We start from the raw sequence: 16,244 nt of genomic DNA, 5'->3' as shown, positions 1-16,244 counted from the left end.
GGGCGTTTAATTGTGTCCACAGAGCTTTGTTTGCCCATCTAATACAAAAACGCCGGTCGTTTTCTGTTCCGGTCCAGGGAGCCGAGTAATAAAATGTTACTCAAATCAAACATTTTTATTCGAGTGAAGGTCATAGGGAGTGGAACAGGAGAAAGGCATAAATGGTTTCCAATGACATATTGACTAAACAGAAATTTGATGAATTACATAAATAACTGGGTCTAATGACATCTTGGTGTTTTCAAACTGGCGTTAATGCAAATACATTATCTCTGTGTGTGATTATCTGAGGAAAATATGATTATTTTAATATAACCCAACACATATGACACATATGACATTTAATAATTATGGGGGTGAGAAGCACATTGGGAGATCACACCATCCTTCAAAGCGTATATTCATCCTTGTACATATTTACTATATGATAGTAATTATGTATACTATAATACTGAAAAATTCACTGTTTTCCTGCAGCGAAGAATCTGAATCTGTTTATTTGGCCAACTACATTCTTTTATACAAAGTTGGAGCGTTAAGTGGCAGAAAAAAACCCAACAAAACAGTCGAAAAAAGCCCAAAACAAAATCTACAAAAATATACAGAATATACAAAAGTGATTCTATGCCCAGGATAAAAGGCTGAATGAAAAGGCTATGGCAGGGGGCTATGAGTGACAGTATGGTTGCTAGTATTGACTGTGGGTATAAATATAAATATAGTATGGATATTTCCTGCACAACATTAATGAATATGTATATAATGATATGCACGTGGATGCATCAACGCTGCTTTTCAACAGCTTATTACAGAATTGGGTCTGAAAAGCAACTGCAAATGTAAAAAAAATGCTCCAATGTCCATGTTGGAACAAATTCCATATTGCGCGGCTAGAGATCCCGACCAAGTGGGTGGAACGGTTAGAGTCTGTATTGGATCCACGCAGCGTGTAGTTTGAATCACATTATTGGGCATTTTAACCCCTGATTGCAGCGCAGATAGCCCGTAATGGCAGCCCCCTCCATTTGAAGCACGGCTGATTTCCATTTGAATAAAGCTCTGAATGGGAGCCTGTGGTTTAGACTCTTGTCTTCCCGGCCTCCGAGGTTGTTACAGGCGTAATTGTTTGGTTTTGGTCTCTTGAATAGTGTTCGGGGGATACGCATTGTGCTTTTGGGAAAAATTCCAAAATATGATTAAAATGAGAGAAGACCGTTTTAAACACAGCCCAGAAACAAAAGGCAAATTCGACAAGGGAATACATTCACAATGCTTGCATTATAGAACACTGTGACAGAATAACACAACGGTAGCAAAATCAAAGACATGAGAACGAAATAAATGATCAGTGAATTACAATATGACTGATGTTAAAAAAAACCCATCATAACACTGTTGGCAATGCTGTCAAATATGCACCATAAAAAAAATGAAAACACTGGAAATGAACGCCAGTCACAGCGCCTGTTGGGTGCTAACGTTGTTTTGATTCTCAACTGCATGGATTCTCTGAACGTTTGAATAAATGAGAAAACTCATTTAATTAATGAGCAATCGGGCTGATTTTCCAATCACTCAGCCAGTCACTATTTTTTTAGTTGTTGTTGTTTTTTTTGCGCTGCTCTGATTAGTGCACGCTTGCTCCACAACACATAGTGTAACATGAATAATATAAAAATAATATTAAAAAAACAACAACAAATTAAAAATATGAGCTTTTCAAGAAATCTCCGGAAATAGTACCTTTGATAATGTAAATAAGATGTGTGCGTGTGTACATTGTGTATGCGTTTAGGAGCAGAAATCAGGGTTTCTTCACAGTAATTTTGTTTTGTTGTGAGTATGGGTATGGGTATTTGTGCATCAATGTACACATGTATATGTGCCTTTAAAGTCATATCGTCCTCTCCTTGAAGCACATTGTATATAATTGCTTACTTGTTCGCTTTAAAACGAATGAACAACCGGTATAAATTGGACTAAACAAATGCATTATTTTGGTTTTGAGGTAAAATTAGTATTCCACCCTCCGCATTCTGTAAATTGTGCCGCAAATAGAAGGAGCGCGCAGCTGGGGGGCCGGGTCAGCCATGTGATTCAGGTCGAGGCACCGATGACACGGGTGCCACTCACTCCAGAAATAACCACAACTTCTCCCTTTCCAGCCTTTTGGATACGTGATGTTCCCCAAACGCGCTTATGTTTATTTGGGGGGAGGGGAGTGGGTGGGTTCCGTGCGATTGCCCTTGTATTTTTTTTCTTCTTCTACGTGCCACAGGTTACAAGAGTCCCTTCTTCCCTGTCGGAGAGAAGAATATTAAGTATGTTCATTATTTGGGTATTGCTATGATTTGGGCCCCGCCGTGGCAATCACATTAGCCGATAAACAGCCAGGACAAGGATGATGCTCCATGTTCCCAGGGGAGAGGCTCCAATTAGCACTCAGCCTTTCTCCTGGATGTGATGACTAGCTCAAGAGGGTGGAGGAGGAGAGAGAGAGAGAGAGAGAGAGAGAGAGAGAGAGAGAGAGAGAGGGGGCGGGAGAGAGAGAATGAGAGAGAGCGAGGGAGAGAGGGAGAGAGGGAGAGGAGGGGGAAGAGGAGGATGGGGGGGTCTGGGGACAAAGCGATTTGAAAGCAAGACATATGGAAGGGAGATTATGAGTGAGGGACAAAGGGAAAGGGTGAGACAGAAGCACGAAGGAGGAATGCTGCTACATGTCGCTGTTCCTGTGAGCAATTCTTTGTGCTTTTATTTTGAAACATGAATAAATATGTACACTCCAGGTTGTGAGAAATTGTATTATTTGAATGACGCTCGTGTCATTCAAATAATAATAATAAGATTTCTCCTTTAAATAAAATAAAAATATGTCTGTCTGTCTATCAGTCTGTGTGTCTGTCAGTCTGTCTGTCTGTCCGTCTATCTTCTGTCAATACAATACAATAAAGGGTGAACTGAACTGAAATCAGCAACCTTGTGCGTGTGTGTGTGTGTGTGTGTGTGTGTGTGTGTGTGTGTGTGTGGGCGCGTGTGCGTGTGTGTGTGTGTGTGTGTGAACCTGAAGGCAGCCAAAGGTGTTCATGGTGTCCGTGGCAGAGCAGACCATCACACACCAGCATATCGAGCGTGAGCCTCCAGCCGACCCGGGAGACCCGACTGACAGGTCAGTAGTGTCAGTTGACTGTTGAGCTGCAGTGAACCATGTGATGGTGTCGGACGGGATATAATTATATATCTGACTTGACTATTGTTCGCAATTGCAACCCAACACAAAAAGGTTGTGTCAGTGTCAGGAGTGTCAGGAGTGTTCGTGCCGGTAGCGTCGGTCGTGTCAGTTGTGTCTTCCCCGGGCATTGTGCAGGGATGACCAGATCCCTGTCTAGAGGTTCGATTTCATGCAACAAGCAGATTTGTGGCAAAGTGCCTCTCCGTCGTACGTGTGTGTGTGTGTGTGTGTGTGTGTGTGTGTGTGTGTTCTCGCACCTTGACAGTCTGTCCTTCCTGTCACACCAGTGTCACATCACATCGAGGAGCTGGAAAGCATCAGGACCGTGGGGGGGGGTCGTCCACTCGTTTGTTCTTGCGGTTGGAAATTGAAACGCCCATCCTTTTTTTGATATCCACAACTGAGAGCGGATAAGAGAAGATTCAACCCGATCTTTCAACCTTCAAATATTTGTTTTTTTTGTGTTTCATGCTTGTACTGTCATTTTTTCTTTAGTCTGTATTGACAGACAGACAGACAGACAGACAGACAGACAGACCGATAGATAGATAGATAGATAGATAGATAGATAGATAGATAGATAGATAGATAGATAGATAGATAGATAGATAGATAGATAGATAGATAGATAGATAGATAGATAGATAGATAGATAGATGGATAGATAATTTGATCGATAGATAGGTAGATATAAAGACAGACAGACAGACCCCACACTTTTCAACATACAATAAACAACAATTGTGAAAAACCAAACTCGTAGATAATTCATTGTAGATTGTAAATTGCATAGGTAAACTATTCGAAACATATTCTGACATAGAATCACAAACAAAGAAAACATCAACATCATCAAAAAGACACTGAAGTTGGTAAAAAAGACAAAAGTTCGGCGGGACGGGAGGACACAGTGTGAATCACAAAATAAACGCGAGACCCACAGGGAATCCGTGTGAAATTAAGCACATGTTCACAGAGACGATCACGGGCGTGAGACACTCCAGTGACTTCCCCTCGGTGTCACTTCACTCAGACAGGAAGGAGGACGTTCACCACTGGGCTGTGAACGGGGATGACAGACGGGCCGCGTGACGGAGCGGACATGGCTGTCAGCCCGCTCTGCCACGGACACACACCCCCAATTAACCCCCGTCCTGCAAATGGAGACACGCTGGCACGAATACATGGGCACTCTCTCTCGTTAAAACACACGCACGCACACACACACACACACACACACTGTACACACAGACAGGGCGTGACAGCTGTGGAGTGTCATCTTTATTAATTTGGCCTCGTTTGAGCTCCACTGGGTCAGTCCCCAGCTCTTGGAGTTTTACCCTGAGCAAGGTGGGCCATTGTCCCCTATGGTAATACTGGGATCTGAGGGCCTGTGATAACAATAATCCTCTGGACAGTATCACCAAAGGACTAGCTGTCCTTCTTTATCATAAAAAAAAAAAGAAAACAAAAAAAAAAAACAGGGTTCGGAGAGGAACCACAGGATACCTGTATAACAAAATACCATTTGGGCTGTAAGGACAATATCCAACCTCCATGAGGATTTGAGTTGAATGTCCCACGAGGCTCATTTAACAAAGCGCGTCCTTCTTGCTCCCTCTAGCGGAAGCAGAAGAGAGTGAAACAGGTGTTTGCCCACACTCCAGCCACGTCCTCTGAGATGCTCATTTACATAATGTTGGCCTTATATTAAAAAAAAAAGGCTTATGATTGACCACGATATACGAAAGATATGCTTATGGATGCATATCGGCCTTTGGAAAATGTTTTAATAAAATAACAATAGGCATATAGGCTGACCTATATCAGGGATTCCCAAACTTAATTTATGGCAAGACCCCCCCTTGGTGGCCTCAGGACCCCCATATATATATATATATATATATATATATATGTATATATATATACAGTATATATATATATATATATATACTGTATATATATATATATACTCTCTATATATATATGTATGTATATATATATATATGTATATATATATATACATTCACTCTATACTTTCCAGTGCCCTGGCCCTTATTGCGGCACATTTTCTTGCAAAATAAATGTAACATTTTTTTATGCAATTCATTTTTAGTTTTTATTTATTCTTGACTGTATTACTTACATGTATTGATTAATTAGGGCTCATAAGGGCTGAGCCATAATGAATTTCCAATGCATCTCACGCCAACATACATCCAATCCGGCTAAATGTGTCTGGAACACTATAATGACAGAATCTACAAACACAGTTGAGGTCATTTTACACCGGTATGTCACAATGATTTAAATTTCATCTAAATTGATCCACATACGGATTAGATATTAGTGGAAATCCGAATAACTTTGATCCCAAATACTCAGCTGGTCTTGCTTGACTGACATGCCACTGTTCATAAGCAAAGTGAATAAAATGAGATTTACAATAAGATGCTTTATGAAGTCATCATACTATTTACTATAAACATATAGATTCCGATTGAGATTGTCCATTTTGACCGTGTCCATTGTGCGGTCTAGAGTCTGTCACTCTACTTGTTTGACGTTACCAACTATCGATTTACGTGTTTATTTCTAAAGCTTCTTACCTGGTAGACGTCAGTAGATCTGTTCAATTGATGTATTATCTCCGTAGTCCCCATTACTTTGCGGGATTAGTTCAAAGTTCAAGTTCAAAGTTCAAAGTTCAAAGTGTACTTTATTGTCAATTGTACCATGCAACACGTAATTACACAGAGGATCAAAATTGCGTTTCCCCATACTCCAACTGTGCAAGTAATATTTGTAACACGACATATAACATGAAAGTGCAAAAAGACAACAACAATAGACACAACAACACAACAAGACTAAGGATAGTCTTAATATACTCAAGAAGTCAAATGAGGTATGTTATTAAGGTAATAAGGTGCTGTACAAAGCTAGCAGCAAGAGGATACATTAACGGGAGATTAACAGAAAATACAAAAAAAAGTTGTCCACAAAAACTCATGACCACCTCAAGTCGAATCCACTGAAATGTGCGACTGAGTGATGGGTTCAAGATCCAGCGAGGCGTTGGAAAAGTAGAAGCCTTGCAATGGTAATTACTCACAGAAAGACCACAACATTTTGGATATTTTATAGAAAACATAAATTATTGTTAATGTAATCCGAGGAAAAAAGTAACCTATAAGATTACGTAATTTCGACTGCTTTTGTAAATAATACAATTGACGTATACGAGGCACAACGTCACCTACCGAGACTCCACAGTTAGGATGTACCTTAATACAACAAGGTAAGTTATAACAATGAAAATATTTTGTTTAATTAAAAAATAAACAACTTTTTTTAAAATAAAAGTCATGCATAAACATTTTCATACACCCAAACTAAAAAAGGCAGAAAGTGTTTGTAGTATTGACAAATTCTTCCATAATAATTGCAATGACAAATGAATGTTAAAGTTCCATAAATGTTGTCTGCATTACAATATAGACAAGTAATCTATTAAACTGAACTTTCAAATTCTACATTATTAACAGAAAAAATACAATAAAGTAGTAATTACAACTAACATGTATTTTTATATTTCTAAAATTATTGTTAGTGTAATGTTATTAAAATTAAAGTACAAAAGTTGTTTTTGTTATTGTTCCAGATGCTGAAAAATAGCAGAAAGTCTAAGACAATAAGAAGCAATTGTCCAAAAATCCAGTCGTCAAGGTCAGTCGCAATATATAAAAAAAAAAAAAAAATGGATGGAAGAAAACACAAATGAAAAAACTTTCATTCTAAGTGTTGATTCCCCATACACCTCAGTGTTAAGACGCTCATTTCACCAGGATGATTTACAATTTGGAGACTCTTGAAATAAAGAGTGTGCAGCCATGAGTGTAACAGCAGTTCTTAAAAACGAGATTCAGAATGTTTGCACATGGACACAAAGTGAACGAGATGATGTTTTGATTAAAGGAAATAATCCTTATCAGGATATGAAAAAGTCTGGTAGAATAAACGATAAAGTTTCAGGAAGAGATTATATTGCAATAACAGAATTGCCAACAAGACAAATTATGTTTAATACAACATTCAAAATAATGTATGCAGACCGTTTACTGGCTGCAATGCGTTGTATAATATAGCTATGCCAATCGATAGAGCACATAAGAAATCACTGTTAAATGAAAATGATGCATGTTTATTAACTATTTTGTGTAATACATGTGCAATTATCAAGAAGGGACCGGGGTATGCAATTGTTGATTCACACACAAGGAACCTAATAGGGCTAAATGAGTATGACTCACGAGTAGTTGTGTAGCTTACTACAAGAACATTTAATCTGTCTGTCGTCATTTCTGTCACAGTAATAATTCATTCTGCCGAACCCAATCGATATTTGAAATCACCGGGCTACAGACAGATGCTATTGACACACAACGACAACGCAGAGTAAGTGAAAATCGCGAAACCCCCAATCGCAAAAACATAGAGGAAGGACATGAATTCCATCACGAGGACACTGTAACTAAATTATGTCCAAATATGTCCATGTAACGGCCAAATTGTGTCCACAAACAGAATTGGAACATCTAGAATCTAACGATCACATGACAAATAAAAGGAGATACGTATGTGACAAATAATCTGTTGAACTTGAACTTGAACTTGAAGATAGACGTGAAAAAAATTAGGATTTAATTACAGGAAGATCAAAATTGTACGATCGAACCTAAGCCATATGGAATCAAGAAACAAGATGCATTAGACATGATGTGTAAACTAAATGTCAAACAATCTCTTGTGTCCCACAAAATACGTCAGTGGTGCTTTAAAAAAAAGACGTGGAGAAAATGGGTAAATCTCATTTAATACGAGCATTATATTACGAAATGAATCGCATATCGTCTAAATTGACCGAAAACCCTGACGAGATACATCTCGTCATCAAGTCTTCATGACTTTTGGTTCCACGCGCGGAGCTCGTGGACGGATCAATTTGCCATCGTGGAACTAACAGATATTGTTCGACAAAAAGACAAAAACTTCTAAATCAACTGAGTCGTATACGGGGAAGAAAAATTAAAACAAAAGTAACTTAACAAGTGTGAAACGGGTGAAGAGGACAAGGACCAGGTGCACATTCCCATACGTTCACATACACAAAGAAGTGGAGAAACATAATCAAAAGATTGCACCGACTGGTAAGATTGGAAAGAAACACAGGATATCATGTCAAAGTCTTCAGCAAACGTCTTGAAAGATCCTTACATCGGGTGTAAAAGCACGGGTGATGCTTCTTGAAAACGTGAATGTCAATGACGGATTTGTAAATGGAGTATTTGCTACAATTTATATTTGCCTATCCCACATACGTATATAACTCTATTTCCTTCACTTCTGTTTTGTACCCCCCACTCTGTATTATCTTTTTGAGTCTTATTGTATTTGTATTGTATTTTATTTATATTATTCTATTCACTAACTGCATTGCGTTTTAGGAATCAGTTTCAGTTAGTTGCTAGGTAGGAATTAGGTGAGCCATTACGTTCGGTATAGAAACTATTGTGCATAATCTCCGGGTGCGTTGCAAAGACATTTCACTGCAAATATGTATGAACGTATGTATATGTATGAACTTAGTGTATGTATGCAACAAATAAACCTCTCTCTTCAATCTATTTATAAAAGTAGTTCAAGATTCAAGATCCAAGATTCAAGAGGTTTATTCGTCACATACATATACATACTTTTATACATACACGCAGTGAAATGTCAATGCAATGCACCCGGTGATTACACACAATATGTCCCCGACTGAACACAGTAGCTACCTAAGAAAATTTCTTTCTACTAGACCAACTAACTGATTCCTAAAACGTAATACAGTGAGTCGAATACTTAAAGAATGAAATAAAAATATATAGAATAAAATAAAACAAGATAAAATAAAATAAAATAGAATAGATAAAGGGAACAGGCTTACGTACATGGGATAGACTTATGTATATGGGATAGGCTATTTATGTATACAGATATGTGCATTAAAGTGGCATGTGAATGAAGTGAGGTAGTGTTTGTGGGATAATACAGCACAGTATACAACAGTACGGCGCAGCAATACGGTAACACCGATCAAGTTATACCAACGACAGAACAATTCCCTCACAAGCATACATTAATTTTGACGACGAAAGAGTCGGAAAGACCAAAAGAAGTCCACCACCACGTTCAGAAAATCGACTTGAAAAAGCAACCGTCATTGAGGCTGATGAGGACATAGTTACAAGTAATGGCGGCACAAGACGACAATTCCCGTTGAAATGAGCTTGGCTGGCACAGTCCACAAAGTACAAGGGTCGACTTTGGGAAAAGCTGCCGTTTCACTCAAACAGATGGATGAAAGGACTTGTTATTGAAGATTTTCCATTAAGTGCCATTTCACGCAAAACCAATGATTGAAGACTCCCTCAGCGAAATGACGACATTTATAGAGCCTTCGGAAAGTCCAACAGAAAAGTCATTTTTTTTATACCTTTGCACAACATTGATTGACTGAAATATCACGTTGAAGACATTACATGTGATCATCGTTTTAACAGAAACATGGTCAGCAAAAGAAAATACCCCAAAAAGACATCGAGACATTGAATTACAGAGCAAACCACCACGCCTTTCATACAATGACAGTCATCCCATATTATATTACGAACTGAACAAAATGCAGCATGATGGCGTTGGAGTTTATTCTAAAATTGATCAAGAAATGCACATAATTTCTCCATCCATCTCCATCTCCTAGTATCAAATTCATAATCTTCTGTGCGCCTCATATTAGCACAACATTTTCAGCTCTATATCGACCGCCTTCATGTAGGATTGATACCCTTCGGAATTACCTGTTATGTTTAATAAACTATCTGGATCCATGCGCCGGACGTCAAGTCATTAAGGACGACTTAATGTCGAAAAACATATTGACCAATTCCCATTCCAATTAGTGAAAGAATCAACGAGATAAAACTGACACATTACCGGATCATGTATGCATCAAAGACATCGGGACTAATGACGTCGATGTCAAAGTCATACCAACATATTTCAGCGATCATGACGCCATTTGAATTCATCCATCGCCGTGTTAATGAAATAACCAAATTTAACATCAACAGTGACATAAAAGGACAGCGCTCCTTGTAATTAAGGGGCTTTCTGTGTGTCTGTATGTCCACATGTGTCTTTGGGAACTGATGTTCTCGCCCGTGTGATTCTATTAATCCGACGACATGACGACGAGTGACTCTTGCGAGAGCGCCGCATCGACCACAACGTAACCTAAACATTGATGATGAAACTACGTGACTTCATGAACAATAACACGCACATTTATTTTTAGTTTTCATACAAATCACACAGAACGTTCAACATTTCTTTCCCTTTTCAATGACAAATTGGAATTCATCTTTCCGTATTTACATGACATAGCCAAATTGAACACAGCAATCATGAAAACAAAAAGTATAGTACTCCATATAAGGAGGCAACTTTCCATGTGTCTGTATGTCCGTCTGTGTCTTTCTGTATTCATGTTAAAATGTGTGTTAATTCCATTCATTCGACATCCTTGCGAGGAGCAACTCTCGCCAAAACCCAGAACGAATCAGAACAACCTAAAAATTGATCATGACACTACGTGACTTCATAATCACTTAGGATGACGCACTTTTTTTTTTTTTTTTTGTTCTGGGAAGGCATTCAAGAGAAGAAAACAATGGCACCAATAAAAAAAAAAATCAAATAAACACAACTGTTGACAATAACTTCTTTCCATTTCACTAGCGCAATTTAAACGTATCTGTCCCTATTTACATTAAATAACCAAATTTCACATAGCAACAATGAAAAAGAAAGGATTTTACTTATTTTAATTACTTAACTCTCTATGTGACTGTATGTATTCATGTGTTTTTATGTATTTATGTTACAATGCGTTACAACCTCTTTCCATTTCACATAGTTCATTCTGATTTTAACTCAGGGTAAACTACGTATTTTGATAACACACCACAAATTGGTCCCGAGACACGTCATAGATGACGTCTGTCGACTGGAAATTATTTTTCTTTTTGGAATTGGGCTTAGATCACGGTTCAGTTCCACTGTGAAGTCCATCCGGTCATAACACAGCAAAACACACACTCTGGGATAAATGTTCTGAGACCTACACAAACAACATCAATAACTTCAGCAAGAAGGAGATAGTATTCCCGACGTCCTTCACAAAGAATCCAATCACCAGCCGGAAAGGATAACAACGAGGACGTTCACTAGGGATCATACATGAGAAGAAACACACCAACAAGGAGATGACATGGATGATATCCTTCACAAATGATTCCTGATCTTTTTCAGAGAGACAACAATGGACGATCAAAGTGATTTTTGCGTCAAATATCAACAAGAACTGAAGAGGACCTAGGGAACATCCACAGAATGTGAGAAACGTGACTATTCACACAGAAAAAAAAAAGAACCCAGTCACCCACCGGAAATAACAACAACTACCTTATGTTTATAAGCTCAGTAGATTTTGCTGCATTACACCAAAAAAAAAAAAAAAAAAAAAAAAAAAGTAACACATACCTAAAACAAATCAACTGGACCCTGTGTATTGCTGCCTGCAACAATATTTAGTATTATTTTTTATTATCATTTCATTATTATTATATGACTGTTTATAGATTCAAGATTCAAGATTCAAGATTTTTATTCGTCACGTACAAATACATACTTTCATACATAGATGCAGTGAAATGTAATGCAACGCACCCGGTGATAACACACAATATGTCCTAGGAAAAATTTCTAATAGCCCAACTAACTGACTCCTAGAACGTAATACAGTAAGTCGAATACTTATAGAATAAAATACAAATATGTAGAATAAAATTACGTTTTAGGAGTGTATTACGTTTTAGGAGTCAGTTAGTCGGTCTATTAGAAAGGAATTTTCTACTTTTATTTTTTTTCCTAGGACATATTGTGCGCTATCACCGGGTGCGTTGCAATACATTTCACTGCATATATGTATGAAAGTATGTACATGTATGTGACGAATAAAAAATCTTGAATCTTGAAAATAAAATACCATAAAAATAAAATGAAATAAACTGAAAATAGATAGAGGGAATCTGCGTATGTAATCGTTGTTATTATTATTATTTTTATGATGGTTTATTATGATTATTATCGTTGTTTTTATTATTTTAATAACACCACCAGCGGATGGCGTTCGCCACCCGCGCTGGTGCTGGAGCGGCGCGGGTGGCGCGGCGGCCGGAAGTCGAGTCAGCCGGCGACTCCGTCCGCGACCGCGACCGCGTCCGAGTCCGAGTTCCTCCCGAAAAGCGCCGCGGGGCAGCGGTTGCGGTGCGAGCGCCTCCACGGTCTCATCTTATCAGTGTGTTTTGTTGTGTAACGTATGTCACGGTTGTATTCCTGTGATTGTGATGATAATAAACCGCTCTGCTCGCTGCTGGTCTGAGGGGGACACGTTTCATTTTTAACGCTTCCTGAGCGTTGAGGAGAATAAGTATAAACAGATTTTCTTTATAATTATTGAAAGTCGCTCTGCTTTGGCCATAGTTCCGTTTGTTCGCCGTTTGATTAATCGCGCCTGGGCCGCGGCTGCTGTCCACAACAACAACAACAACAACAAACAACAACCAAGTGGACGTGATGGAGAAGTCCCGGCTCATGAAAGGCGCCGTGGCCCGCCGCGTCGACGCGACGCGGGGGCGGCTGTTCGCGTTGAGTCGGGACATCTGGGAACGCCCGGAGGTGTCCGGTCGAGAGACCGCGGCGCACGACGCGCTGCTGCGCCTCTTCGCGGAGGAGGACGAGGCGTGGACCGTGGAGGGCCACTTCGGGCTGGACACCGCCTTCCGGGCCACGTGGGGCCCGTGCGGGGGCGGCGAGGGCGACGGGGCCGCGGTGCTCAACGTCGGGTTCCTGTGCGAGTACGACGCCCTGCCGGGGATCGGACACGCCTGTGGACACAACCTCATAGCGGAGGCGGGAGCGGCGGCCGCGCTGGGGCTGAAGGGAGCTCTGCAGGAACAAGCGGACATCCCAGTCCGAGTGAAAGTTGTTATTATTATTAGTATTATTATTATTATTATTATTATTATTACTTGACTTATACCTTTTTAGCACCATATCACATTATTACGCACTTATTTTATTATATGATATATGATAATTTATTATTATTAGTAGTATTAGTATTATTTATATTACCATCGTCATCACTTTAACAATTACATTTTAATAGTTCTTATTAGACCTCCACAAGAAATATTAATTATTGTGAATATTTGCAGTAATTGTTATTATGCATTATAATGCTATATTGCACATTGCTTGTTTCATATTTAAATTATTCAATTTTGCATTTTATTGAAAATAACTGCACTTTATATGTATTCAGTTGTTTGTTACTTATTTTCTGTGTATATATTTTGTTAATTTACTGTATAGTACTATCTTACCTTATCATATTATATACTATCATACACTGTATATTGTATACTACTTAGCTATTATATAAACCTACCGATAATATATTCAGCTTTTTACCTCAGATAACCGTTCTGGGAACCCCTTCAGAGGAGGATGGTGGAGGTAAGATAGACCTCATCAAGGCCGGGGCCTTTGACGAACTAGACCTTGCCTTCATGGCTCATCCTGCCCAGCAGGATGCCGCCTTCCTGCCCTGCACCGCCATCGCAGAGTGAGAACGGATTCACCGCATTCTGCATTTCTCCTTCTAAGTTTTTTTCTGATTTTGCTCGGGTTCTTTTTTTTCTTTTCCCCTGAGCCTCTGATTTGATGTCACAGTGTGACCGTGAAGTACTTTGGGAAGGCGTCCCACGCAGCCGCATACCCTTCGGAAGGAGTGAACGCTTTGGATGCAGCCGTGCTGGCCTACAACAACGTTTCTGTGCTTAGACAGCAGCTAAAAGCAGACTGGAAACTTCACGGTACGGAGGCATTACGAATAAGCGGAAATGGATTCACACACATTATTTAACGTGACGAACTTGGAGTCGTACCAGCTGAAAGTGCTCTACTTCATTTAGCGTCCAACTCATCCTCCATCTTGTGTGTGCGCGTCTCCTGTTATTTCTCCCACCCACCCACCACAGGCATCATTAAAAGCGGTGGGACAAAGCCTAATATCATCCCCGCCTACACTGAGCTGGAGTTCTATCTGCGCACGCCGCTGGTGAAGGAGCTCTCCGTCCTGAAGGCCAAAACCGAAGCGTGCTTCAGGGCGGCCGCCATGGCCACCGGCTGTGAGGTACCAAACCTTAAAAAAACGGCATGTACAAAAAGTGGATCGGTAAAGATGAATGCGAAAGTGATTCTCTCTAACATCATTAGGTGGAAATCAGTTACCCAAACCCTCCCTACTCCAACATCCTTCCCAACGCCACGCTGATAAAGCTCTTTGAAGAGAATGGCAAAGAGCTGGGGGTTGAGTTTCCCGAGGAGCCCGATGGGTTCTGCGGTGGGTAGAAGGAATCGTAAGAATAGGACAACGCGCAAGATACTGCAGGGTGTAGACGCTGGAATCCGCAAACCCACAACAATGAATGTATCGTTACCTCGCAGGTTCCACTGACTTCGGCAACGTGTCCTTTGTCGTCCCCGGGATCCACCCGTTCTTCTACATCGGCTCTGATGCAAAGAACCACACTGAGGAATACACGGCGGCAGCAGGTGCGGCAGCAGAAGGTTTCTTTTTGTTGACAGACTTTTTTTTCCCAATTCCTCCTGCTTGCTTTGTTTGTTTGTTTGTTTGTTTGTTTCGTGCCTCCCTGCAGCTTATTTTTTCCCCTCCCGTGGCAGGAAGTGAAAAGGCCCAGTTGTACACCCTGAGGACCGCCAAAGCCCTGGCCATGACAGCTGTGGATGTCGTGTGCCGCCCCAATCTGCTCACGCAAGTGAGAGAGGACTTCGCTCGGGCAAAAGACAAACAAGATGAGTAATGATGGAAAGACGGGACTATCAGTTTTTCCAAACTAAATACTATACAATCATTACTTTGGTGGCTACGAACTTAAAAAGTCAGCCAAATATCAATTACAAAGGATTTTTCTCTCTGTAGGGGTCTAAAAATAGAGCGCAATGAATATAAATAGAACGTCACGAGAAATGCACATACCCCAAGTCACTGATATTTGTTTGGGTGCTTTAAAAACAAATAAAGCTTCGACAGAAAGGTAAACAATCTGGGACAAATGGCCGCATGGCACCTAGCAGCCAACTGTCACCGAAAGCCGCCCAGCTGTCCTGGTGACACAGTTTTTATCTGCTGTTATCTACTCTGTTTATTATTCACTCATTACAAAAGGGAAATCACATTTCAGTTAAATGTTTTTTTGTTTTTTTTTAACCATCCGACCGCAGGGGATCATTTTGTAGGAAAGAAAAATAAATCAATGAATACATTTTATATTTGAGTATGTGTGTATTCACTTGTTGCTATGGATGGATTCAATGGGTTGTGTCATAGTGTTATTGCTATAACACTTTGCTGAAGCTCCTTAAAAAAAGATTCCTTCAAAAACAAAAAGAAATCACATTTATAAGATATATTCCCATATAACATCTTTCCACAGTCGCATTGAAATGTTGGAAATGTTGGGCTGTTGTGGCTGTTGAATTCACCATTTAAACTCCCACAACGTGTCGTTCTTGTCCATAGACCGTGTAGGTCAAAGGCAAATTCAATGAGAAAATGTAACTGAGTCGTATAACTTTTATAAAGACAAAACAACAAACGGCTAATATTTTTGCATTGAATCCCGAACCCTCGTGACAGCCGACAAGAGGTCTGAGTTTCAGTTGTATAAAAAACATTTACATTGGAAGGGGGAATCCAAGCCAACATCGTCCATTTTCTAAACAAAGCCATCTGCGTGCGTGAGGATTGGTTTTCATC

General features: G+C 39.8%; 1 protein-coding gene across 1 annotated transcript; it reads left to right on the top strand.

Moving 5' to 3' along the window:
• Window positions 1–12,973: 12,973 nt before the first annotated feature.
• On the top strand, window positions 12,974–15,703 carry LOC307238840 (xaa-Arg dipeptidase-like; the record flags this gene model as incomplete). Its single annotated transcript, XM_080011993.1, has 7 exons — window positions 12,974–13,381; window positions 13,879–14,027; window positions 14,135–14,277; window positions 14,443–14,597; window positions 14,681–14,807; window positions 14,912–15,019; window positions 15,149–15,703. The coding sequence occupies 7 exons, from the start codon at window positions 12,974–12,976 to the stop codon at window positions 15,286–15,288; spliced, it is 1,230 nt and encodes a 409-aa protein (XP_079868119.1). The 3' UTR covers window positions 15,289–15,703.
• Between the last annotated feature and the right edge of the window lie 541 nt (window positions 15,704–16,244).

This window comes from Zeus faber (assembly GCF_960531495.2).
Source record: "Zeus faber genome assembly, chromosome: 13".
Lineage (NCBI taxonomy): Eukaryota > Metazoa > Chordata > Actinopteri > Zeiformes > Zeidae > Zeus > Zeus faber.
The sequence above is the reverse complement of the archived record's forward strand: the minus strand, read 5'-3'. Positions and strand labels throughout refer to the sequence as shown.